The sequence below is a fragment of the Muntiacus reevesi genome, chromosome X (assembly GCF_963930625.1).
Source record: "Muntiacus reevesi chromosome X, mMunRee1.1, whole genome shotgun sequence".
Lineage (NCBI taxonomy): Eukaryota > Metazoa > Chordata > Mammalia > Artiodactyla > Cervidae > Muntiacus > Muntiacus reevesi.
Window position 1 is genome coordinate 147,344,205 of NC_089271.1, and position 26,001 is coordinate 147,370,205.

A 26,001-nucleotide genomic window follows, 5' to 3' on the forward strand; every position below is an offset into this window, starting at 1 on the left:
TCATTTGCCAAGCTCTCACCTATCTGTGAGATCATGGCATCCGATCCCATCACTTCATGACAAATAGATGGGGAAACAATGGAAATGGTGATAGACTTTATTTTCCTGGGCTCCAAAATCACTGCAAATGTTGACTGCAGCTATGAAATTCAAATATGCTGGCTCCTTGGAAGAAAAGGTATCACAAACCTAGACGAGTATTAAAAAGTAGAGAAAGCACTTTGCCAACAAAGGTCCATCTACTCAAAGCTATGGTTTTTCCAGTAGTCATGTATGGATGTGAGAGTTGGACTATAAAGAAAGCTGAGCGCTGAAGAATTGATGCTTTTAAACTGTGGTGCTGAAGACTCTTGAGAGTCCCTTGGACTGCAGGGAGATCAAACCAGAAAATCCTAAAGGACATCAGTCCTAAATATTTATTGGAAGGACTGCTGCTGAAGCTGAAGTTCCAGTACTTTGGCCACCTGATGCGAAGAACTGACTCATTGGAAAAGACCCTGATGTTGGGAGATTGAATGCAGGAGGAGAAGGGGACAACAGAGGATGAGATGGTTGGATGGCATCACCAACTCAATGTACATGAGTTTGAGCAACTTCCAGGAGATGGTGAAGGACAGGGAAGCCTGGGATGCTGCAGTCCATGGGGTCACAAAGAGTCAGATATGACTGATTGGACAACATCACCTGTCTGTGAGTACCAAGCCCTGGGCACCATGCCATCCTCGCTGGTCTTTCCTGCAATGCTGGGTGTTGTGGTGCCCAATAGCCGAAGCTGGAGGCTGGTCCCCACTCTGGAACTGCCAGCCAGGCACCAGGCAGCGGGGAGACTGCTAGTGCTTAGAGGACTCTGTTTACGTCTTGCTCAGAGCAGACATTTTGGAAAGGCTGATTTAATGAGTCCCCCTGAGGGCCAAATGACACATTCATCAACTCCAGGGATACCACACTGGTGCAGGGCCAGAGGCCCAGGACTCCTCCCCAGTCTTCTGTGCTTCAAGGGGTGGCTTTGTTTCTCTGGGAATATTTTTCTACGGGGACTTAGAGAGGATGAGACCCTCACAACCCACGCGCCCCAGTGCAGAATGTCCCCTCTGGGCCCTCCTGCTCGTCCCCAGGGCAGTTCCCATAGCTGCAGTGCTAGTTCCTGGTGTTTGCTTGGCTCCTTGTGCCAACTGTGGGCACCCAGAACCTGCACCCTCAGCCGATCCCTCGTTGCCCTCTCTGTGCAGATACCGCATGCAGAGTTGTCAAGTGACAGGGCTCACGGGGGCCTGTGTGCTCATGCCCTTGTGCTGGCATCTCCTGCCTCTACTCCCAAGTAGGCACCCGGAGCTGAAGTAACAGGTGACTGTCCGCAAACGGGACCTCTTGCCTGGACCTTAGATTAGGCAACCGGGTCGCCAGTGACAGTTGAATGCCTTCACCCAAGGAAGGACACCTCTGCCACTGCCAGAGTAGGTACCAAGGTGTGCCTCAGTGAGGCCCTAAGGACTATTCAGGGATGATGGGACCAGTGACTGTCCTCACAGGGTCCTCCCCCGCTTCAAGCTTGTGCCCCTTGTAGGCACCTGGAATGGAGGTGACAGTTGAATGTTCTTAACCAGAACCAGTAATGGAGAAAGGGAAAGATATACTCAATTGAACACAGAGTTCCAAAGAATAACAAGGAGAGGTAAGAAAGGCTTCTTAAGTGAACAATGCAAAGAAAGTGGAAAACAATAGAATGGAAAAGACTAGAAAGCTCTTAAAAAAATTAGAGACACCAAGGGAACATTTCATGCAAAGATGGGCACAATAAAGGACAGACGCGGTATGGACCTAACAGAAGCAGAAGATATTAAGAAGAGGTAGCAAGAATACATAGAACTATACAAAAAGGTCTTAATGACCCAGATAGCCACAATGGTGTGATCACTCACCTACAGCCAGACATCCTTGAGTGTGAAGTCAAGTGGGCCTTAGGAAGCATCATGATGAACAAAACGAGTGGAGGTGTTGGAATTCCAGTTGAGCTGTTTCAAATCCTAAAAGATGATGCTGGGAAAGTGCTGCACTCAATGTGCCAGTAAATTTGGAAAACTCAGCAGTGGCCACAGGACTGCAAAAGGTCAGTTTTCATTCCAATCACAAAGAAAGGCAGTGTGCCAAAGAATGTTCAAACTACCCTACAATTGCACTCATTTCACATGCTAGCAAAGTAATGTTCAAAATCCTTCAAGCTAGGCTGCAATAGTATGTGAACTTAGAACTTCCAGATGTACAAGCTGGATTTAGAAAAGGTAGAGGAACCAGAGATCAAATTGCCAACATCTGTTGGATCATAGAAAAAGCCAATTTCAGAAAAACATCTACTTCTGCTTCATTGACTACACTAAAGTCTCTGACTGTGTGGATCACAACAAACTGGAAAATTCTTAAAGAGATGGGAATACCAGACCACCTGACCTGCCTCTTAAGAAACCTGTATGCAGGTCAGGAAGGAACAGTTAGAACTGGACATGGATCAACAGACTGGCTCCAAATAGGAAAAGGAGTACGTCAAGGCAGTATATTGTCACCCTGATTATTTAACTTATATTTGTATAGTACATCATGAGAAATGCCACGCTGGGTGGATCACAAGCTGGAATCAAGACTGCTGGGAGAAATATCAATAACCTCAGATATGCAGATGATACCACCCTTATGGCAGGAAACAAAGAGGAACTGAAGAGCCTCTTGATGAGGTTGAAAGAGAAGAGTGAAAAAAGCTGGCTTCAAACTCAACATTCAAAAAACTAAGATCATGGCATCTGGTTCCATCACTTCATGGCAAATGGATGGGGAAACAATGGAAACAGTGACCAACTATTTTCTTGGGCTCCACAATCACTATAGATGGTGCCTTCAGCCATGAAGTTAAAAGACGCTTGCTCCTTGGAAGAAAAACTATGACAAAACCAGACAGCGTATTAAAAAGCAGAGACATCATTTTGCTGACAAAGTTCCATCTAATCAAAGCTATGGTTTTTGCAGTAATCATGTACAGATGTGAGACGTGGACAATAACAAAGGCTGAGTGCCAAAGAATTGATGCTTTCAAACTGTGGAGAACACTCTTGAGAGTCCCTTGGACAGCAAGGAGATCAAACCAGTCCATCCTAAAGAAAATCAACCCTGAATACTCATTGGAAGGACTGATGCTGAAGCTGAAGCTCCAATACTTTGGCCACCTGATGCAAAGAGCCTTTTCTCATTGGAAAAGACCCTGATGCTGGGAAAGACTGAGGACAGGAGGAGAAGGGGACGACAGAGGATGAGATGGTTGGATGGCATCACCGACTCAATGGACAAGAGTTTGAGCAAACTCTGGGAGATGGTGAAGGACAGGGAAGCCTGGTGTGCTGCAGTCCATGTGTTCTCAAGGAGCCAGACACGCCTGAGTGAATGAACAACAACCAGAATCTCATGCCTCTTCTGCATTGCAAGCTCCTAGAGCTGAGATTACAGCTACTGTCCCTCTCAGGTCCTTCATTGGCACTGGGCATCCAGTGATAGTCAAGCATCCTTACCAGGGCCCTCTCATCTCTGCCACAGGGTAGTGCCCTGACCTGAGCTATCCACTAACTGCCATGGCCTGTGCCCTCTGTCATGGTGGGGACACTCACAGAGGATCAGATCGGGGGTCCCCACCCCACCCTCCCTGATCCCACGTTGTCATCACATGTTGGGGGCCCAGGAGGAGCTTAGTCTCTCCTCCACTTCCAGTTCCTGCCCCTACGTGGATCCTCCACGCTGTTAAGTGTCCTCCTCAGTGACGCCATCCTGGAAGGCTTCCCAAGGGGCTTGGGATGACTCTCCCCAGCACTCAACTCTACTGGGTCCCCCAAAGTCTGTAGGTGTCTGTGGAGCTGTGTGAGGGGGCCCTGAGCACAAAGACCCCAGCAGGGTCAAGAAAAGCTCTTTCGTTTCTTTGCTTTTTCCCGAGGGCTTCCCTGGTGGCTCAGATGGTAAAGAATCCATCTGCAATGCCAGAGACCATGGTTCGATCCCTGGGTGGGGAAGAGCCCCTGGAAGAAGGGAATGGCAACTCACTCCAGTGTTCTGGCCTGGGGAATTCCATGGACAGAGGAGCCTGGTGGGCTACAGTCCACAGGGTCGTGAAGAATCAGACATGACTGAGCTACTAAGCACAGCGTCTGGCCTCTGTGGGCACACAGCTGCCCCATAGCGTCCAGGACAGGACAGGACTCTCTGTAGCTATGCAGGAGCCAGAGCATTAGAGAGGAGCAAAGGGATCTCTAAGACACCCTCTGTGACTCTTGACTACTCACTGCCCCTTCCTCAGGCCGGCACAGGGAAGAGAACCAAGGCCAGCGTCCCCACCCCAAATGAAGTGTGGCCTCTCGGCCTGTCCACATGGGGCCTTCTCAGCTGCTCCGTGAGGACCTGAAGGCATCATGGGGTCTGGATTCCAGCTGTCCCCGGCTCAGCAAGTTCTTCTGCTCTGTCTAGGTCCACGTGAACCTGGCGGTCTCCCTACACAGCTCAAGTGAGGAGCCACGGTGGCCAAGCTCTTGCCAACAAACAGCCTGTGGGCCTGGCCCCACGGTCACAGGCCTCCCTGGCCCCGTGACCCCTGATAGCCATGGGGACTCGGGCAGTGGACCTTGCCCGCCCAGGTCACATGTTGGGCAGCTGGCTTGGTGCTTCCATGAAACATCCCGGCAAACGAGGAGCATCCTATCTGTGTGCTTCAGGTCAGCCACACGTCCCAGAACTCAGGCTCAGGGCAGGGACCACAGGAGCGGCTGCAGCCCCCCTCCTGGTGCTTTGTCGAGGGGACGGGCCGGACAGACGCCCGGGGGGTGGGGCGGCGCTGCCTTTGGTGGGCAGGCTCACCTGGCCCCTTGGGACGTGCCCTTGTTCAGCAATGAGGCGTGTGCAGAGATAATCCGGCTAGTTGAGATTAAGGTTATCCTGGGGGAGATCGGGCCTCCAGTCCAGGATGACTGGTGTCCTAGTCAAGGGAGAAGCTTATGTGAAGACGGAGCCAGAGGCGGCCAGGCTCAAGGAAGCCAGCAGAGCTCCTGGAGGGGGCCTGCCCTTGGTCTCAGGCGCGAAGGCCAGCTGTGTGCCTCTCCGTGGTGTCAGGCTGTTGTGTGCCCTGGACTCACCTGTCCCCCTTGGTTTCTGCCCCCAAGTCCCTTAGCCACTCCTTCCTAAATACTTTGTCGTGGCAGGAGTGGGGGAGGGGGTAAAGGAACATGACCTGTTCTCATGCCCCAAGTCGTCTTCTGACAAGATCCCATAGCTTGGTTGGGGCGGGATATGTGGTCAGGGGCAGAGGTCACCCACGTGCCCACCCAACCCGGTGGCAAGGGAAGTGGGCGTTGGGGCGAGCTGATGCTGGGGACAGGGCAGGTGGGCAGGCAGTTGCAGGGTCGCCCTTCCACAGTCCCAGGAGGCAAGAAAGGACCCAGAGCCGGGTGGCTTAAGTTTGCTGATTTAATGGCACTTTGCTGCTTTCGCTTTTCCGGTGGCGAGGGTGCCACCTTGGGGTGGGGGGCTGTTTCTGGGGGTGAGACGTGGTGGCTGTGGAGTGCTGAGTTATGGTGGTGGTGGGGCTGGGGGGCACACAGACATTCGGAGGGCCCAGCGCAGGGAGGGTGCTGGGTGGCATGGAGGTCCCTTTCACGGGGGGACCAGGAATGTGGAGTGGCGCCGAGATTAGGGGTGCGGGGGCTGCATCCCTGGCCTTCTGAGGAACTTGCCCCCATCTTCCCCAACTATAGCCCTCCTCTTGCTTGCTCCGGGTGGCAGGGGGGCTCAGTTCCGGGGACACAGGCTGGCTGGGGCAGGGTGCGGGTGGGTTCACAGTGCTGGCTGGCCGAGGAATGTGACTGGGCTGAGGGGCGGGTGGGGGGGTGGCCCCAGCCCGGGGCAGGAATGTGGGGCTGGGGGTGGTGGTCCCGAGTCCTCTGGAGATGGGTCTGGTGGGGGGTATGTGGAGGGAGAGAGGTGGGCGGGGCCAGGGCGCATGGGAGGGGGCCGGCTCAGAGCTTGTGGGGGTTCACCCACTTGTAGGTGCCCTCGTACTGGAAGCCCACGCGCTTCATCAGCTCGTCTGCCTCCACAGGGCCCCGGCTGGCAGGGGGATAGGTGGTGGGGAGTGGTGAGGGAGCCCTAAGCCCCAGGGTGCCCCCTCGCCCCCCTGCCCCCATCACCCCCCATCCACGCCCCGTCTTGTCCCCCTCAACTCCTGCTAGACATACCTGCCATACACATAAGGGATGGGCTGGGCCTTCTCATGTTCAATGTGGTGCAGCAGTGGAGTGAAGATTCGCCAGGCCTCCCGCAGTTCATCACTGAAGGGTCAGGGGTGGAGATGGGAGGCCAGTGGGACCACGGAGGGAGAGGGACGGAGGAGGGAGAGGGAGGGTGTAAGGGGGAGGGAGGGGGATGAAGAAGGGGATGGTGGGGCAAGGGGATGGAGAGGGTACTGGAGAGGAGGGAGGGGGAGGAGAAAGGAGGGAGCCTTTCCTCACCTGCGTACGAAGTGCATCTGGCTCCCGCAAAAGACGTCCAGGATGAGGCGCTCGTAGGCGTCAGGGAGCTTCACGTTCTGCGGGCAGGCCACAGGGTGTCACCAAGGTGCTGAGCCCTGCGGAGCCCTGGGCCGCTGCCCCTGCCCAGGGGGCAGGCAGGCGCCCACCTTGTATCGGTTGCCATAGGTCAGGTCAAGCTCCGACTCCTCGGGGTTGAAGAACATGCCGGGCTTCTTGGTCATCATCTTGGTGTACACGGCCTCGTTGGGCTGCACGCGGATCACCAGCTCGTTGCGCTTGCACTGCTGCCGGAAGATGTCCCCAGCCACGTCACGGAACTGTAGGCGCACCTCGGCCTTGCGCTCGTTCAGGGCTTTGCCGCAGCGCAGGATGAAGGGCACCCCTGTGAGGAGACGGGGGATGGACACAGCTGGCTTTGGGGAGCGCTTGACCGGCTGCAGGGGCCGGCTCCCATCCCCGCGGGGCGGCAGCACCACCTACCGTCCCAGCGCTCGTTCTCCACGTAGAGGACGGCGGCCGCAAAGGTGGCCGTGGTGGACCCACGGGGCACCGTGGGGTCGTCCAGGTACCCTTTGGTGGCCTCCCCCTCTCCGTCGGGGTTCCCCACATACTGGCCCAGGACCACGTTGCTCGCCTGCACCTCTGAGATACATTTCAACACCTTGACCTACATGAGAGCCGGGAAGACAAAACCCTTGGGTAAAGAGGACACTGGGTGCCAGGGAGCCATGTTAATGCCCAGGAGTGGCCTTCCTGGATGGGCGAGTGGCCCCGATAGTCAGGAGGTGTCCTGTGTGCAGCTTTACTCCTGCTGCCAAAGCCGGGATTCAGGCTCTGTCCCACGAGGACTCTCTGGGACCACCTCACCCCACCCTTGCTTCTTCTCCAGGAGAAGCTTGGTCACATGGCCCTGCCAGTTCTCTGACAGGCTGCCCACCTCCTGGCCCAGGGCACCTGGTGCTCAGGATGGGTGGCTAGGGAAAGGGGGCTGGGCAGGGAGGGGGCGGCCCCACCCACCTTCTCATCACGCACGTCATCCGAGTCGGTGGAGGCAGGCTTCTCCATGGCCACCAGACACAGCATCTGCAGGAGGTGGTTCTGCATCACGTCCCTAGGGGCAGGAAGGAGTGAGGTGTGAGCTCCCTTAGCCCCTCCCTGTCGGCCACCTTCCGGGCACTCAGGGCCTCAAACTTGGCCTTCCAACAACAAGCAGTGAGCTTCCTTCCTGATCCCCAATGTCTGCCAGGTCCCTTTAAGTAAAGGTAGAAGACAGTGACCCCACCCTTTACAGTCCCCACTGACTGCTCAGACACTCATGCTGCTCAACTTGAACTTTGGGGGGCCAGGAACCCAGAGTGGGGCGGGGGGACCTGCAGGGGAGTGGGATGGTGCCTGTGCCCACCTCCCCAGATAAGGGAGCTGGGCTCTCACCGGATGATCCCAAATTCATCAAAGTAGCCCCCACGACCTTCAGTGCCAAAGGGCTCTTTGAAGGTGAGGATGACACAGGCGATGTTGTCCCGGTTCCAAATGGGCCCGAAGATCCTGTTGGCAAACCTGGGGTAGGGGCACATGGAGGCTGACTATGCATCGGAAGGGGGCGGCCCAGGACTCCTGGCCCCCAGCTCCGGCCCCAGCGCACCTCAGCACCATGAGGTTCTGGACCATCTCTTTGCCCAGGTAGTGGTCGATGCGGTAGATTTGGTCCTCACGGAACAGGGAAGAGATGTGGTTGGACAGTCGGTCGGAGCTCTGCAGGTCCCTCCCGAAGGGCTTCTCCACGATGATGCGGTTCCAACCTCTGTGAGAGCCCAAAACTGCATCACCCTCCCTGGGGGGGAGGGGCAGGGCTCAGCATCCAATCCCTGTCCACCCTCCGTTCCCTAGGGAGTGAAGGCAGAGACTCCCCGCCTCCTCTCAGCAGTCAGCTGGGCCAGCCAAGTTCTGCAGGGATGGATCTCCTCCAGGCTCTGCCCAGAGGACACCCCTTCTAATTCCCAGTCCTTGGGGCTCGGCTCAAAGCTTCCTTGGAAGCCTTCTAGCCTGACCGGCAGGCGAGTAGGAGGAGTGCCTCCTGCCCTCTCTGCTCCCTCCTGGCAATGCAGGGGTCCTGCAGGGTCTGGGGGTGCCCTGAGCTAGTGGGGAATTAGGGGGAGGGGATACCAAAGGCAAAGCTCCCCGTGAGAGTTTGAACCTGGGGAAGTAAGTGTTAGTTGCTCAGTCGTGCCCAACTCTTTGTGACCCCATGGACTGCAGCCCACCAGGCTCCTCTGTCCATGAGATTTTCCAGAGAAGGATACTAGATTGCATCGCCATGTCCTTCCCTAGGGGATCTTCCCCACCCAGGGATCGAACCTGGGTCTCTTGCACTGCAGGCAGATGCTTTACCGACTGAGCTACAAGGGAAGCCCCCTTTATCCTAATGCGGCCATTCCACATCCAAACCTGGGACAAAGTGAAACAGACACGGCCCTGGCTTGAGGGACATAAGCAAGGCACGCAGGTGCTACTGTCTCAAAGGCAGCAGGGTTCCCATGGAGCAACACCGCCCCCTGGTGGTGGTCGAGGGGACCGTGGGAAGTGCCAAAAGTCTGAGAGTGAGCCATCAGCCGCGAAAGTTTCCCGGAGCAACGCTACCACCTCGTGGTGGTTGAGGGGACCGTGGGAAATGCCGAGAGCCTGAGAATAAGCCGGCAGCAGTGAAAAAATTTCGTGGAGCAACACTACCACCTTGTGGTGTTAGTCGGGACTGCTGCCAGGGACAGTGGGATTTCTGCGAGCTGACCCTGAGGGTCTATATAGGGATCTGGATGGTAAATAACGGTGTGAGCATTTTCGGGGAACTTCCAGAAAACGAAAAATGCCGGTTCTCTGCAGACTGAATTCATGGAAGTAAACCAGGGACATCTATCGTTTTCAGACTCCCTAGGCCGGTTGGCCCCGGGGGCTTTGCTTAGCTTGCTGGGGCAGGTCGCACCAGGGTAGGGCATACCCTGGAGGCAGGAAGGGAGGAAGATCAGCCTTACGTATGGCTCATGCAGGTCTCGTGGATGTTTTTGGTGACAGCCTCATAGACAGTTGGGGGCAAGGCCAGGTAGAAGAGGCGGTTGGTCTGTGTGCCCTGGTGAAGGGCATTTATGTGGCTGTTAAGGCGCTCGTAGGAGGCCGCGTCATCATACTGGCCGGCCACGTAGGAGTTGCGGGCAAAGAACTCCTCCAGCTTGGACTTCTCCTCCGGGGTAGCCTGGGCAACACAGACACAAGGATCTTGGCCCCCTGCCCTTGCTCTCCTGTGAGCCCACAGGGAGAGCAGGCTCCCTGAGAGGTCAGCCATCCTAGCCTCGCACTGGGGTCACTCACAGCTCCAACTCTGCATGCCCATGGGGGTGGTGGGTGGGGGCCTCAATGCCCTAAGACAGAAGCCAGAGTCCAGCAAACTGGGACCTGAGAGAAAGCCCTCTCTCCAAAGTCATGCCACCCAAGTACTGTGTGTTGAGAGAAGGTAGGCATCTCCATGTTTGAGAGGTCACAGGGTACAGCGGGAAGGAAGTGGTGAGCCCAGGTCATAGGGGGCTGGGAGGTGCCAGGGAAGGGGTGGCCTGGCACAGGAGGGGTGGGACAAAGGGCCTCTGTGATGGGACGGGGAGGGGGGGGGTGTGCCGTCTGCCGAGACTCCAGAAGCCACTCACTTTGAAGAAGGGCTCGCTTTGCTTGCGGATGTCAGCCACTGTGAGGCGGGAGCGGGCATAGCCCACGATGTAGGTGTCTTCGGGCAAAAGGCCATCCCGGAACAGCCACCTGAGGGCAGAGCATGGCTGTGGCAAGGGCGAGGGGGCACGGGGCCTCAGGGGGCGGTGGGGACACAGGCTTACCAGATGGTGGGGTAGATCTTCTTCTTGGCCAGGTCCCCCTGAGGCAGAGAAACAGGTGTGGTTAGGAGCTGAGGACATGTCCCAGATCACCCCCATGGGGGGAGACCTGCGCATGCTTGTCCTGCCCCCTGTGTGCAGCCTGAGCTGCTTGAACTGGGGCCCAGTCTAGCCCTTGACCCTGGCCTGGAGTACCTGCACATTGCTGGGGGGCACCTTAAGGGAAAGAAACCTCACGCTGGCCAGGAGATAACCCATTAACCTGCTGGTCCCATGATCCAGAGACTCGTCTTGTGTTTGAATGGGCAAAACCAAAACCAACACAAGAAGCCCGCTTCTAAAGAGCTCATGGGCTAAAGAAAATACTAGACTCACTGGAACTGAATGGCATTGGAAGTAGCACGCGACAAAACTGAGGTATGACTTTAAATGCTTATGTTAGCAAAAAAAAAAAAGAATGGCTCAAAGCTGATGAACTCAGCATTCAATTGAAAAAGTTCGAAAAATGACCATCCATCGTCGCTCGGTCGTGTCTGACTCTTTGCGACCCCATGGACTGCAGCCCGTCAGGCTCTGCTGTCCATGGAATGCGCCAGGCAAGAATACTGGAGTGGGTAGCTGTTACCTCCTCCAGGAGATCTTCCTGGCTCAGGGATTGAACCCGAGTCTCCTGCATTGCAGGCAGATTCTTTACTACTGAGCCACCAGGGAAGCCCTAGAAAATAGACAGCAAAATTTAAAAGCCAAACAAATTACAAGGCAGGAAACACTGCAAAGTAAAAATGAATAAAATGGAAAACACGCTAAAAGGACAGCTCAACAAAGCCCCATCTTGGTTTTTGAAAAAGACTAATTAAATTAATTCAAACAGACCCCTGGGCAAGATTGCTTTTTAAAAAGTTACCAAGAATCATGGGGGCAGTGGGACAAAACTACTGACAGGAAAGACCGCAGAGGGTTTTGTGAACGACCTTATCCCACATCTCACAAGTTATATGAAATGGACACTTTTCTGGAAAATTCCAATATACCACAATGGAGCGAGTGACTTGGGGAGGTAATGGTCATTAAGGAGACAGGATGATGTTCACACTCTTCCCAGCAAGCCCAGCCCGGCCCTTGACAGAGACAGCTCTGCCAACAGGTCTCACAAAATGCTACGGACAGAGACCACCAGTCGGAGGCAAAGCCTGACTGGGGAGCCAAGCTGCGTGGTGGCCCCAGGACCCTGTGGCCAGAGAGGCTGAGAAATGCGCACAGGTGGTCCCTAGCCTGTCTCATCAAGAACACAGATACAGGTGTAAACAGTTCTGCAGGAGATACCAGAAAACCCAACCCTGCAATGTCAAACATGGAGTATGTCTGAACTAAGTTGGGATCATCCTGCAAGTGAAAGCTTGGTTTGATACTGAAAAGCAAAAAAAAAAAAAAAAAAAAAAAAATCATTAACATTCACTACATGAACAGATTAGAGGAAAAAAAGCTCTAAGCCATATGTCTACTCCTTTAGAGTCTTTAATCTAGGAACCTTGTTAAAACTCACCAGACGGAGATTAAATGTTCCAGAAATTTAAACACCTAGCATGATAGGACCTTTTCCCAGACTAGGCATAAAAGGGAACTTTCTCACCTTGCTAAGCAGCCCCTGTTAAGAACTCCACAAACATCATATACTGTAGGGAAAGGTTGAAATAATCCTCTTTCAACAACCAGGAGCAAGAAAAGAGGGCCTGTCTTTGGCTCTTTACTCAACGCCCCAACAGAAGCCCCACCAGCGGCAGGCAGAGAACAAGACACATGACAAGGTGGGAAGAAGTGTCATGCAGGCCTGGTCTCTAGCTGACCACCTGTCCATTTAAAGAAAGAAAACCACTTGAAACTAAGCTTTATGCAAATTATTACAATTAATGAGATTTTAGGTTTGAAAAAGTTAGTAGATGGCAGTAGAAACAGATTTCTTAGCTAGGACACAGAGTGCAGTAACTGGAAAAATGGATAGATGAAGGCTTGAGCAAAATTAGAAACTCTTGGTCGTCATAAGACACTATTAAGACAATGAATTGGGAAAAAAAACAAAAACAAAACACAAGATGAATAGACAAGCCACAGACGCGGAGAAAATATTCACCACATGTAGTATCTAGAATATATAACCCACTCCCCTCAATATCATGAAATGTGTTAAATGCCACTGGTTAGTACACTTGAACGTGGTTAAAAAGGTCAATTAAAAAGAAAAAAACCCACTCTACAACAAAACAGAAAAAGAATTCAAGATCGGTAAAGGCTTGACCACATACTTCACAACAAGATGAATCGATGGTTACTAAACACACAAGAAAGTGTTCAAGATGACCAGTTGTCACAAAAATACAAATTAAACCACAGTGAGATCCGGCTTGACCCTCACCAGGAAGGTTGTAATCTGAAAAAAACTAACCCCATCTGGTGTTGGAGGTGGTGTGGAGCAAACACTTGCACCAAGGTTCACAGCAGCCATAATTCCCAATAGCCCTGAGCTGGGACACAGTGAAAGGGCATCAACAGGGAATGGACAAGCTGGATATCGACACAGTGGGACCCCAACTCAGCAATACCAAGGGATGAGCCAGGGGGATACCCTGGTGGTCCAGTGGTTAGGACTCCACCACATGGGGTTGTGGGTTCGATCCCTGGTCGGGGAACTAAGATCCCGCAAGCTGCGCAGGAGACAAGAACAAAGGTTACAAACCAAGAAAAAAGGGATGAGCCAGTGACCTACTCAGCACAAGTGATTCTCAGAACCAGAATGCTGGACACACAAGACTCAACACCCTGAGTCCATTTAAGGGAAGCTTTAGAAAAGGCAAAACAGAGCCACAGTGACATAAGTGAGAGTCCAGAGCAGGAGGTGGACTGGCTGGGGAGATGGAAACGTTGTCTCTGGTTATAAAGGTCGGAACTGATTGGACAGAAAAGATGTCTTTTGATGTATGTGAATGTTGCCTACAAATAAAAAGACTGAAAAGAAGAACTGAGCAGATGGCGGCCCTGGCCGCCTATCACACTTGCTGTTGACTGTGTGAAACTTTCCAAGATAACGGCAAGTGTGTGAAGACACAGCAACTGTGAGCAACAATGTGGTCATCCCACGAAGTCACCCAGTCCCTCTCTCCAGGCCAGTTTAGCTGCCATAGCTGCGGCCACCTGTTTGCTTTTGGTGACCTGACAAAGGAATTCTCCACTCTGGGTGGAAGAGGTGGTGAGCCTGAGCATGGCCTGGGTGCAGAGCAGACACCCTTTCATGCCCCCTGCCCTGTCATCAGTGAGGGCTGCTGGGCAGAGCTGTTAGATTCACCCCAATCTCCAGGGGTGAGGACCTGAGGCTTCAGGGCAAAATGACCCTTTAGGAGTCACGTCAGCACTGGATGCGGTAACATCTGTGGACTGTTGCAGAGAGGAGCTCCAGGACCAGAACCGATTGCAACCTGTACCCCTAGATGGGCCGTGAGGAAAGTACTCGGGGAGCTACCAGGTGGGCGAGTCCCCCTCTGGCTGGGGGCGAGGACGGGCCACTTTTGAGGTTTGCATGCTCAGTCCCCATTTGTGGCTTCATCCTCTGTCTCCTGGGCCAAGCCGGCACCTGCATGTGTACGAGTCCACATGTTTGCTCCAGTCTAGGTCTTGGCTAGTGTCCAGCCCACATGGGCCATTATCTCTCCACCACCTCTGGACTCCAGCGGAACCTGGAGTGCTCCAGTGGGTGGCTCCCAAACCAGGGTGCCCTGTGTCACAGCCCCTGCCCCCTGTCTGCCAGCCGCTCAAAACTGATTGCCAAGGGCTCTGGAGCAGGGCCCCCTCCTGCCAGTCACCTTCCCTGGGAAGCCCGGAGACAGCAGCACCTCAAGGTTGGTCTCTGACCCCCGGCTGGGGTCTCCCTGGAGCCCAGCTGCAACCCTATGGCCCCTCTCCTCCCAGTGCCCAGCAGTGCCCGCTTTCTGCCGCCCCCCTCCTGTCGTGGGGCTCCAGCAGGAGAAGCCATCAGTCCCCCATCAGTGGTCACCTCCCGGCCTTCCTGGCCCAGAGGAATGTTTGCTTCTGATCAAATTCCAGTGGGCCAGTGTCCCGTCTGCTGAGTCACGGCGCCCCACACCAGTCTGCCCTCACTGGTCCCTTCGGGATTAGCAAGGGGTGGAACCTGCTTGCCTTGTTCAGCTCAGCCCTGCCGCCAGCAGCCTGGGGCTCTGAGTCACTCACCCGAGGGAGAAATGAGGTAGGAACTGGACTGGGGGGGGCGCAGAGGCCTAGGGGGCCCCCCCTACCCAGGAGCCTGGGCCTGATTGCTCTGCCAGAAGGAACGTGGGCCGAGAGCACAGCACTCGCGGGGTCTGGAGGAATCTGGGGCCATGTGGTGACTTAGCAGGAGCAGGGCTTGCTGCAGATTTCCAGCCACCTGCATCTGGCCTGCCAGCACCCCGATCTTATCTCATGTCTCCAGCTTGAGGAGCCCTCGGTCTCACAGGGTTTTAGGGTGGAGCACATGGCAGTAGAACTGGGGAGGCTGGGAAGGGGTGGGCTCTATCACCTTCGGGTCAAGGATCTGCTCAGCCTCCCTTCTGGGCCGCGGGGCTCATGAATCATCAGTCCTTTGGGGGAGCGTCAGAGTCATCATGACACAGCAGGAATCTTATTGTCCCCGGAGGAGAGGCGGCCCAGAAGCACCCCCAGAGGAGAGAGGGCCCGGGTCCTCCAGCTCAGCCCTGGCAGGACCCCATCTCCAGGATGGGCCCTGGAGCACTCATCGAGCCCATGGCCCAGATGGGGAAACTGAGGCCCAGAGGCGAAGGCTGCCCTGCGGACCCTGCAGTGAGCCACTTCTGCCTGAGGGGGGCTCCTCGGCCTGTTCTTTCTCTTATCCCAGTCGCTCTCTGTTTCTGCTGGGGGTTAGAGTGGCTCCAGCCCGGCAGGCCCAGGGTTCCTCTCTCAACACCAGTCTGGAAGGAGAAATGGGTTCTCAGGTTCCAGAAGACTCCAGACCAGGTCCAGTAAGTTTCTCCACTGCCCTCCTACTGAGGGTGGGAGTCCAGAGGAGGGAGCAGGGAGCGGCTGCAGCTGCAAGGCCATCGGGTCTGGCCAGCCTTCGGACGGGGAGGAACCTGGGCGCGTGCTGGATGCGGGTTGGGCAAGGCCGGCAGGGAGGAGAGGGGTGGAGGACAGCTCACCCTTTTTGGAATCGCAGGCTCTGCTCCGAGGCCCTGGCTCTGCGGGCCTTGGCGCCTCTCAAGGCCAGGGGTGTGAAGGCCTGGCAATGTTTGCTGTCACACGCACTCACCTTGGGGCCCAGCCCCCAGGCACGGCTGCGGGGGGGGGGGGGGGGGGAGGGGGGGGGGCTCAGGGCAGGTGCCTGCTGTACTGCGGGGAACTCCTTGGTCTCCCAGATTAGCAGGTTTGTTCCGCCAGCCTGCCTCCCACACATCCCAGCAGGAAGGGGAGAAATAAAACAACAAAAAAAAAAGGTTCTTCTTTGTAAGCCCCGGTCCTCCCCCAGCCCCACCCTGCCTGGCTGCAGCTGGCACTTCCCCTTTCTGCCCTAGAAGCCTCTGCTGATTGCTCTTGGAGCAGAGAAGAGCAAAGGGGAACTGCTCGGATTGCAAAGAAACAGTGTTGCCCAATGTCAAGGCCGCCACATATGAAGGCAGGGAGGAGTCACTGAATCAGCTCAGCAGAGCCCCAGGGGCCCTTGGTGCTCCAAAGACTTCTATTGCCAAGTGGAGACCGTGGGGTTGAGAGAGGAGGAGACACTTGGCCCAGGTCACAGAACACACTTGGATGCTCTCAGTGAGGTGTTTAATCGGAGTTGAAGGTCTGGGGTCATAGGCCATTTACTGAGGCGGGGGACCCTCTGCTGGAGTGTCTTGGGACAGGCTGGGATGGGGCTGGGGGAAGGAGGAAAAATAATCCCAAGTAACTTTCTTTGTCAACCTATTTCTTGGACCAAGTCCTAGGTGTTAAGGTTTCTGGCTCCTCTAAGGGATGAGGCTGGGGCCAGGGTGGGGGCTAAGCCGCCCCCTGTGCGCCCCTCCTGGGCACCCTACAGTCTTGAGGTGATAAGACGGTCAAGGGAGAGTTTCAGGCAGCCTTCCCTTCCACCGGCACAGCCCTCCTCACCCACAAAGCCCCCTGCTCTGCATTCTGGCTCTTTTTCCAAGTTCTGACCAAAATCACACAACTGGCAGGAAGTATGTTCTGCAAAGGATGTTGGCCTGTTACGATACATGAATGAAGAACCGAATTCCTCCAGAGCTGAGGGGACAGGGTGTGGAAGGGACAGAGAGGCCATGCCTGCCCTGTGAAGAGCTCACTAGCTTGGTGGAGCTCTCGCTTCAGGTTTATACAGTAAGTCACCAGCAGAGATGCTCGTAATCCCAGGGAGCAGATTCTCAGTCCCGTCCAGGGTGCAAAGTTTCCCTTTGAGATGAAATGTTGACAGTGTTCCAGCCCTTTCTCATGTCTTGCCACCGAGTTGATCTTATTTCCACGTGGCACACAGAGGGAGTGCTTTTAGTCGGGGAGGGGGGCCAGTCATGGCTCTCCGAGGACCCACCCACCTTCTCATGTTCTGTCACCCCCGACATGTATGGTCAGCACGCTCTTTTCTGCCTTTGCTTCTAGTCTCTGGCCTTTCTGATCACAGCAAAGTGGCAGTTCCACTAGCTGGACAATGGGGCTGGTCTCAGGTCCTCGGGAGGCCTTGGAAGTCAGGGCAAAGAGATGGGGTTTCAAGAAGGAGCCTCAGGGAGCTTGAGGGTAGACAGACAAGGTAGAGATTGGGCCCTGGATCCTACCTCTGGCACTGACTGTGTGACATCTGTCAAGTCAGAAACATGTTTGGAAAACACCCTTCTGGAATGGACTGCTTCCCCTGTTTACCTCTCTGTCTTCCCTGTGGAGGAGGAAGTCCAACCAGTCGCGAAGGGCCTCCCAGCTCCAGGACAGAGGTCTACACTCAATGGCTACACACGCACTTCAGAAATGCCTCATGGTGTGTGTACACTGGGTGGTAACGGGTTGACAGCGGCCCCTGAGCAGGAGCAAGAGCCCGAGGGGCCCAATGGCAAGCAGTTGGGAAACCACAGGCACCGTGAGGTCCCTTCTGCTGCTTTTAAGCTGTGGGGCTTGGTAGGGGAGACTCACCGATGCACCCATGATGATAAAGATGTGCGTATCGGCCTGATGGAAGTCATCACCCTGGTACAGCTCTTCTCGCAGGATCCCACACACCTGGGTCCGACTCAGAGCCACCTGCTCTGCCATGGCGCTCTCTAGTGAAGGAAAAACTCAGTTGACAAGGCAGGAGCTGAGAAGAGCACTGAGAAGCTGGTCCCTTTCTGGAGGGGTCCTTTGGGCTCTCCTCCAGCAGATGTTTCATTACTGAAACCACCGACTGTGAATACCCGGGGAGCAGGATGTTCAGGAGATTAGAAACTGCTGGCCCTGGGCTCCGGCCATCCTCTCTGGGCAACGTTCTTCCGTGGTGTATATTACAAAATGACCCAAAGCATTACTGGATTCTTACTAGGGCCTCAGCTCTGGGGCGACTGAGTAAAACGCCGCTGGAGCAGCATACGATCTGCCTAAGACCATGTCGCCCAGGATGCAGGCAGAAACTCCACAATGAGCTGGAGCGTGCGAGGCGTGCGAGGTAGTGCAGCTGATGGGAGTGTTGCTCCAGCCCTCCTCCTGCCACGCTGGGCAGACCCCCAGCAAGTCCCTGGCCCTCTCCGGGTCTCTGTCTCCTCGGGGGTCCCATGAGGGCAACGCAGGGTACCAGGAGTTCTGTTAGACCCTCTGGATTTTGCCCCGTTCCCAAGTCTGGGCAATCAAAGTGCCTCGCAGCACCGCTACCGCTCACTCGGTTACCTGTGCTTCGCCGCTCTCACCCGTCACGCTCGCAGACCCCGAGTCCCCGGCCGTTTCCCCGGGCTGTGCCCCGCCAGCCCATTTAACCGGCGGGGGCGGGAACCCGGGCTGAGCTGACCGGCCTCAGGCGAGATACGGGGGTGTGGCCTCCGCAGGCCCCTCCCTCGTGGGGCGGGGAGGGTCGAGGGCGCGGGCAAGTGCGCGGGCATCCCGGCCAGGCCCGGGGCCCTCCCCCCACCTCGGGCCCTCCCCCCGCTCCGCGTGGAGGCCCCAGCCCTGGCCCGCCCTGCCCCTCGAGCACCTGCGCCGGCCGCTGACCCGCGGGCCGCCTGCTGTCTCAGCTGCGGCTGCGCCGTGTCCCCGCTACCTCGCGAGTCCGCCTGCAGCTCCCCGCAGCTCGCCCGCGTCCCCATCCCTGGCCCGACCCCGCCCCTAGAGTCCGGTTTTCGGCGCGGGGCCCCGGGGAGGTCCTGCGCAGGTCTCCACTTCCGCCAGCTGCTTGACCCCGCCCCTTGACCCTTTGGTGGGTGGGGTCTTCTGCAGCTCCGTCCCCTCGCCGGACAGGTCGCCGGAGCAGGTCAAACCGGCCCTCTTAGATAATAGCCTCGTCGTGGTTCCAACCCTAGCGGGAGGGGGGGGGAACGGCCAAACGTCTGGTGGCTGGGTGCTGCCCCTGCTGGAGAGACAAGGAGGAATGCAGGTCGCGACGCTAATTACTGGGGAATGTCCCACAGGCCAACCAACGCTGTCAGGTTCAGGTTTCCGTCTTGGGCAGCCTCCTTTGTACCTTCCGTTGGCCGGCCAGGCAGGGGCGGGACCTGAGCCTTTTACTTCCGGATCCCACAGCTTAGACACCGGAAGCCGGAAGTGAGAAGCTGGCAGCGGGAGAAGGGAAGGGCTACAGCGGAACCCGGATTTTCTCGGAGCGCCGGGGGTCCGAGGAACGCTCGGGGCCCGCTGTTGCCGCCCTTTTCACGTCGGACCGACTCAGCTGACAGGTGTGGCCCTCTTCCGAAGACAGGGTATCATCGGTGGGCGTTCTGCCGCCTCCGATACCCGCCCCCCCCCCCCCGGATGACCAGGCTCCTCCCTCCTGTTCGGTCCAGCCGGGTTCTGCTGCGCACTTCCAGAACACCGGTGGAGGCAGGCCGATTGAGGACTCAGGTTACTTTGGCGGCGAGCGGGTTTGTTTCCGCCTCTTCTTCCTCCGCAAGCGCGTCTTGTCCACACCCCTAGTTTGTGAATGACTCTTATAGGTCGGAGACATTTTCTGTTCATCGTCAGTGCATTTCAGGTTAATGTTCTTTAAAAAGGCGTCAAATATGACTTGCCGACTAAGTATTTTACCTCATGTGCATCATTTTGCTCCTTTGCAAAACGATGTATGTCTCCTGGATCTCGTATCATTTCTGTGACTTGAGGATGAATGAGCCATCCTGACATGTTCGAGGAACTCAGTAACGAGGCTGCTATACCTGGAGTAGAGTGAGCGAGGAGAGTACTTAAGAGTGGAAGCCGGTTTGATTCCTGGGTTGGGAAGGTCCTCTGGAGAAGGGATAGGCTACCCACTCCAGTATTCTTGGCTTCCCTGGTGTCTCAGTTGTTAAAGAATCCGCCTGCAATGTGGGAGACCTGGGTTCGATCCCTGGGTTGGGAAGATCCCCTGGAGAAGGGAAAGGCTACCCAGTCCAGTATTCTGGCCTGGAGAATTCCATGGACTGTACAGTCCATGGGGTCGCAAAGAGTCAGACACAACTGAGCGACTTTCACTTTAATGGGAGAACAGATAGTGCATGGCCTTGTAGGTAGTGGTAGGGACTTTGGGTTTTAAGCTATTGGCAATGAAGATCTATGATAGGGATCCCAGCAGAGGAGGGATGTGATCAGAATCACCTTTTAGGCTGACTGGTCTGGCACAGTGGGGAGAATTGACTATGGGGGTGGCGCATGTAGGAGCCAGGTGACTTTTAGGAGGTTATTACAGTAATTATGTGAACAGTGATATTATTTTTATCATTTTATTGTGTAAAATTTCAAAGGCGTAGAAAAGTAGATTGGTCTAGTAAATTCAATGTACTCACTTCCCAGCTTCAACAGTTACCAACTCGTGGCTATTTTTAATTCATACTCCTCAAAAACAACTTTGTTGAAATATAATTCACATTATCATCCAAATATCATCCAATATCATCCAATATCATCAAATATCATCTTCGCAAATCATCCATTTAAATTATACAGTTCACTGGTTTTTCAGTGCATTCACAGACTTACACAACTATCACCATTAATTCCAGAACATTTTCATCACTCCAAAAAGAAACCCCATAAACTTCAGCCATCACTCTCACCACCCCATCTACCCCTGCTCTAAGCATCCACTAGTCTTCCTGTCTCTATGTATTTACCTATTCTGGACATTTCACGTAAGTGGAATCATAATATGTGGTCTTTTATGAGTTGTTTCTTTTTATTAACATAGTGTTGCAGCGTGTGAGTGTACTAGATTTTGTCTGTTCATCAGTTGATAAACATCTGGGTCAATTCCACTCTGGCTGTTAGGAGTAATGCTGCTACAAACATTCCTGTGCGGACATGAGTTTTCATTTCTTTTAGGTAGATACGTAGGAGTTCACTCATTATTTAGAACCAAACCCAGACACCGTGTGATTTCTTTCATAAAAATTTCCGTGTTCATCTCTAAGAAATGACTTTGAAAGAAACATAACCACCTCAGCACTATCACATGTAAAAGAGTACCATTACCTGCTAAGTGTCATCAAATAGACTCTAAGATACATCTTCACAGGATTTCCTGATGGATCTGACATGAGTTGTGAGAGATAGATGGGACTCAAGAAGGACTTGAAGGTTTTGTTCTGCCGACTAGAGCATGGGTTAGCCATCTACTGGTAACAAAGAAGGCCATGAATGGAACTGGCCTCTGGGGATGATCAGGAGTGTAGTTTTACCGAGGTTAGTTTTGAAAGGATGACTAGATATCCAAGTGGAGATCTGGAATTTGATGTGTGAGTTGGGGGTTCAGGAAAGAGTTCTGATTTGGGGCATCATCAGCAGTAAGATGAGGGCTACAGTTTTGAGTCTGGATGGAATTAGTATTGCAGTGACTGAAGTTAGAGAAAAGGTCCCAGGACAGAGCCCTGGGACACAACCACATGAAGGGCTGGGTTGATGAGGATGGGCCAGTGAAAGAGCCTGAGAGGGAACAGCCAGTGAGGTAGGCGGGAAACCAGGAGAGTGGGCTGTTCTGGAATCAGGGATCAGTGATCCATCAGATACTGCCAGTGGGTTAGTAAGGTGTTCAGTGAAGCATCAGTGTAATAGTGAAATGTCCAGGCTTGTTTGGTGTTCTAGTCTCTGGCTGCAGCTCAGGCCCTACTCCTGGAAATTTCTGTTGGGATTAGCTTCCTCTTCATGTAGCCAGTCTTCTTGGGCAGGACTTAAAAGGGCTCCAGGTTGATGCTGTCTGGTGTAGACTCCCTCTCTGTACTCCAGGTCACAAGAGAACACAAATGGCTCAGTCTTTCTCTGCCTTCCTGCCTTCATCTGTGAGTCCAGGCCCTGCTTTCAGATGTCTCAGTACACATCAAATACGGGATGATCCACTTCAGCCCCTCTGTTCCAAAGAACACTCACCAGGCTCCGAGTGATCTCTGTGAAGACCCTCTTACTTGTCTATGGATTTACTAGGGTTGCTGTAAGAGATGGCCACGAGCGGGGGCAGGGGCTTAAAACAACAGAAGTTTATCCTTTCCTGGCTCTGGAAACCAAGAGCCTGAGGTCAAGGTGTTGGTAAGGCCATGCTTCCTTCGGAGGTTCCAGGGCAGGGTCCTTTGGGCTTTGTCCAGCCTCTGGGGGCTCCAGGTGTCCCTGGGCTTGTGGCCACATCCCTCCTGTCTCTGCCTCTTTTCATGTGGCGTCTCCTCTGTGTCTGTGTCTCTCCTCTTCTGTGTCTCATAAGGACACTTGTTGGATTTAGGGCCTTTCTCATCCAGGATTATCTTATCTCCAGATCCTTAATTTTATCGCATCTGCAAAGACCCTTTTCCGCAGTTCACAGTCACAGGTTCTGGGTGTCAGGACGTGGACATACTTTATTGGGGGTCATCATTCAACTCACTATACTAGGTGAGGGGCCACTCACCTCCACTCATGCTTGGAAGTGTGTGTGTGTGTTGGGTAGGATTTCCAGCACACCGACATATCCCTCCAAAACCAATTTTCTCTGTGATTTCTCCTCTCTGGTGATGTTCTTAACTTCAACTTACAGTTTACAAGCAGTGCTGAACCATTACCTTTCCAAGCCCCACAGAAGAGCCTGCACCTCCCTTTGGAATGGGATTATGTGCTACCTCTTAGACCAGAAAACCCATGTTAGCATCTCTTTCCACTTGCCAGCATGCTCATATTCTGCTTGAAGTGTGACGCCAGGACTTCTCATCCTGCAGGGTAGGAGAATTCTGCATAGGTCTCTTCATATCCTCCCCCTGCTAACTCTCTTTCAGGCCCTGACGTGTTGGATGAGCAGGCCCCCCTGGAAGAGTCCACTGTGTGAGATGGTGCAGCCGAGTGGTGGCCCAGCAGGGGACCAGGACATGCTGGGTGAAGAGTCTTCTCTGGGGAAGCCAGCCATGCTCCACGTGCCTTCAGAGCAGGGCACCCCTGAGACCTTCCAGCGCTGTCTGGAGGAGAATCAAGAGCTCCGAGGTGAGGGCGACAGCAGGTGGACAGAGTCAAATGTCTGGGGAGCAGGTCCTGCTGGAGGATTGACCCTACTCACCCAGTGCCTCTGCATTTTCTGGGACTGGGTTGGGCAGGCGCCTGAGAGCCAGTTCATGGCTCTGGCTCAGCCAGCCTCCTCCTTCGTTTCCCTTGGGGTTCTCTGGAAGTGACTCTTAGCTACAGAGTGCCATCCAGAATGTTTAGAGTCAGGACCAACACTGAGGAGGGGAGGGGATGGGATGGGAAGGGCAGGGCAGTGAAGAAGCAGTGACGGGCAGAGGGAGAAGCTGGGCTGCCCCTCCTCCAAGGAGCTCTGGAGCTGAGGTGACTTTTCTGGGTTGTCCCCGTCGGGCCAAGACCGCCAGGCCCCTGTGCCTCCATACTGATCAGCCATTGTTGTTATTCAGTTGCTTAGTCCTGTGTCTGACTCTCTGCGACCCCGTGGAAAGAAGCATCAAACAGTATCCTGGAAAGGGGCGTGGCTATCTGAGGAAGGGTGTGGCTATCTGGAAGGGGCGTGGTCTGCTCTGGGCTAGGCAGGGGCTTCCTAGGAAGGGCCCTTGGGTGCTTTGGGGAAGGCATGTCCGGGTCACTGTGGGTGGAGCATGAGCCTCTCAATCGCCCCCCCCCCCCCCCCCCCCAGTTAAGACAACCAACAATATCCCTCAGATGTCGTTAAATATGTTTCTGTGTTGGGGCCACATTGAGCTGGCAGCCAGGTTTGGGTCAGGGAGACAGCTCGCTCTCCACAGCTACATGTGTGGTCTGAGCTCATCCCCAGGACAGTGGGGGCCGGTGGGGGTACTGTGGGCCTGAGGCAGGAAGCCCTGTCTCAGATCATTTGCTCCTTTGCAGGGCTGGAGTCTCACAGGGACAGTGGTGCATAGAAAATGGCTCTGGAGCCAGGCTCAGGAGCCATTGCGGTTCTAGCTAAAGAATGTTCCATCAGTAGGCCTATTTAGCTCGTCAGGGGTTCTGACCAGAGAGGGGGCCCCCTCTAATCCAGTTCTGTGGTGGCTAACACCTTCACAAGCCATGGATCCGTTTTGTCAGTACCCACGGTGGGCTGCTGCCTGGGGCTGTTCCCGGGTGGGTGGCCCTCCTTTCCTCAGCCCTTGCTGACTGCCCGGGAAGAGGAGGACAAAGTGGTTCTTGAAGCTGTCTCGTGCACCAGGCACTTTGGCTGCTTTTCCATGTTACCTGTCCTGTCTCTGTGAGATGGGGATGCTTGTCCCCATTGAATGTATACACGAGGATGGTGAGGCTCAGAGAACTCACTTGCTCCCAGACTTCTGGCCCTGCCCCCCGCAAGACCTCCCTCAGTCTGGGGCCAGCAGAGCTCAGGGAAGTTTGCCCCCAGTCTGATCCCGAAGGCAGTGACCCAGGGGCCTGCTCTGACCCACACAGAAGGCAGATGAGTTCCAGAGTCACTTATAAAGAACAAAGAAACTGACATTTGACTTTTTTTTTTTTTTTTTGCCACACTGTGCGGCTTGTGGGACCTCAGTTCCCTGACCAGGAATTGAACCCGGGCCAGGGCAGTAAAAGCACTGGGTCCCAACCATGAGGCCACTAGGGACTCCTTGACACGTGCTTTTAAGTGAAGCTCTCATGGACACTGGGGGCATGTCATTTGTGCATCTGACCTTGAAAATGATTGGCAAAACAAGGGAGCATTGGGGAGTCATCCCACTTGGGGAGTCCTCGGGGTGGTGGGGGGCCGCAGGTCCTGGGCTCACCTGGCCCCAGCCATCTTTGCAGATGCCATCCGCCAGAGCAACCAGATGCTGCGCGAGCGCTGTGAGGAGCTGCAACGTTTCCAGGGCAACCAGAGGGAGGAGAAGGCCTTCCTCATGCAGAAGTTCCAGGAGGCCCGGGACTTGGTGGTGAGGCTGAGCCTGGAGAAGCGTGAACTGCGCCAGCAGAGGGAGCAGGCCCTGAAGGAGGTGGAGTGCCTGAAGACGTGCCAGCAGGTAGGGACCTGGCCGCCTGCCTGGGGGTGCCGGGGTAGGGGGCTCCTGGAGTTGGGGAAAGCTGTTGTCCTCCCAGTTACGGCATTAGGGTGAGCCGCTGGCTGGGATACGGGTTGAAATCAGCAAAGCTAAAGGAACGGAGGGCAAGTCCAGGAGAGACGGGGCCATGCGTGACAGTGTGCCCTCTGGGAACTTGTGGCGGGGGAGGTCACTCCTGGAGGCTTGGGGCGCCTGCGTGGCTCACCTTAGGTACTTGATCTTTGGGCCCTGGAGATCAAGCTGGTATGTGTGGCCTAGGGTCCGGCCAGAAATCATGCTGCTGGCGGCGTAGACAGCCTAGCGGGGGCCCTTGGGAAGTGTCTCAGCTTCCTGGGGCTACTGTAACAGAGTACCACAAACAGGGTAGTCAGAAGCCACAGAAACGTGTAGTCTGCCAGTTGTGGAGGCCGGAAGTCCATGATCCAGGCATGTACAGGGTTGGTTCCTTCTGAGGGCAGGATCTGGTCCAAGCCTGTCTCCTAGCCTCAGGTACTGGCTGGGAGGACTCAGTGTTCCATGGTTTGCAAACACACTGTCACGTGGCCTTCACCCTGGGTGTCTGGGAATCTTTCCTCATCTTCTTATGAAGACACAAGTGTCAAAGAGCAGCTCAACTGGCCTTTAGGTAAAGGGGTAGGAACCGGTTTTATTTGGTAACCACTGTCAGCAGGCAAAAGCGCCAGGCACCCTTCTGATTGGCACAGCAGTGCCAGTGATTTGAAGGGAGAGTGAGGTGGGGTCAGTGAGCAGGGTCTCGAGTGAAAACCCATGGTGGGTTGGTCAGGGTCAATGTGGTGAGGTCAGCAATGTCCGTCCCTGGGGTTAGTTCTTGGATGTTATGATTCCATCCTACTCAGAGATGGGGAGACTCAGGCCCTGTCCTTCCTGAGGATTCCATTTCAAAGGAATGGCCCTCAGGTCCCGAGAAAG

At 54.8% G+C, this 26,001-nt stretch overlaps 2 protein-coding genes and 1 non-coding gene across 13 annotated transcripts in view; 1 reads left to right on the plus strand and 2 right to left on the minus strand.

Moving 5' to 3' along the window:
- Nucleotides 1-5,486: 5,486 nt before the first annotated feature.
- G6PD (glucose-6-phosphate dehydrogenase) lies at nucleotides 5,487-18,903 on the minus strand. Of its 5 annotated transcripts, none has more exons than XM_065916177.1 (14): nucleotides 18,618-18,903; nucleotides 17,591-17,718; nucleotides 11,043-11,132; nucleotides 10,421-10,458; nucleotides 10,238-10,346; nucleotides 9,575-9,792; nucleotides 8,191-8,349; nucleotides 7,980-8,105; nucleotides 7,566-7,659; nucleotides 7,029-7,215; nucleotides 6,695-6,930; nucleotides 6,528-6,604; nucleotides 6,255-6,347; nucleotides 5,487-6,126 (listed from the first exon to the last, which is right to left on the minus strand). In XM_065916177.1, the coding sequence occupies exons 1-14, from the start codon at nucleotides 18,727-18,729 to the stop codon at nucleotides 6,036-6,038; spliced, it is 1,758 nt and encodes a 585-aa protein (XP_065772249.1). In that variant the 5' UTR covers nucleotides 18,730-18,903; the 3' UTR covers nucleotides 5,487-6,035. The 5 variants fall into 5 exon arrangements, with proteins under 5 accessions (XP_065772249.1, XP_065772248.1, XP_065772252.1 ...); XM_065916176.1 differs by having other exon boundaries at nucleotides 8,191-8,379; XM_065916180.1 differs by lacking the exon at nucleotides 18,618-18,903 and adding an exon at nucleotides 18,317-18,442 and having other exon boundaries at nucleotides 8,191-8,379.
- Nucleotides 8,883-8,954, minus strand: TRNAC-GCA (transfer RNA cysteine (anticodon GCA)). Its single transcript has one exon. It is a non-coding gene; the product is annotated as a tRNA-Cys (tRNA).
- A 95-nt stretch (nucleotides 18,904-18,998) lies between the features above and the next one.
- IKBKG (inhibitor of nuclear factor kappa B kinase regulatory subunit gamma) overlaps nucleotides 18,999-26,001 on the plus strand; it is a 35,582-nt gene continuing 28,579 nt past the window's right edge. For 3 of the 7 annotated variants that reach the window (XM_065916186.1, XM_065916184.1, XM_065916183.1), the window contains exons 1-3: nucleotides 19,334-19,480; nucleotides 22,843-23,044; nucleotides 24,821-25,032. In XM_065916186.1, coding sequence (XP_065772258.1) covers nucleotides 19,391-19,480; nucleotides 22,843-23,044; nucleotides 24,821-25,032 — 504 coding nt within the window. In that variant the 5' untranslated portion in view covers nucleotides 19,334-19,390. The other 4 variants (XM_065916187.1, XM_065916185.1, XM_065916182.1 and 1 more) reach the window with 4 other exon arrangements.

Coding starts and splice junctions, on each gene's coding strand:
- G6PD (XM_065916176.1), bottom strand. CDS start 18,729: ATGGGGACGCGGGCGAGCTGCGGGGAGCTGCAGGCGGACTCGCGAGGT. Junction 7,660..7,979: donor GATGAATTTGGGATCATCCG/GTGAGAGCCCAG, acceptor TCCTGCCCCTAG/GGACGTGATGCAGAACCACC. Junction 6,127..6,254: donor ATCCCTTATGTGTATGGCAG/GTATGTCTAGCA, acceptor TCCCCCTGCCAG/CCGGGGCCCTGTGGAGGCAG.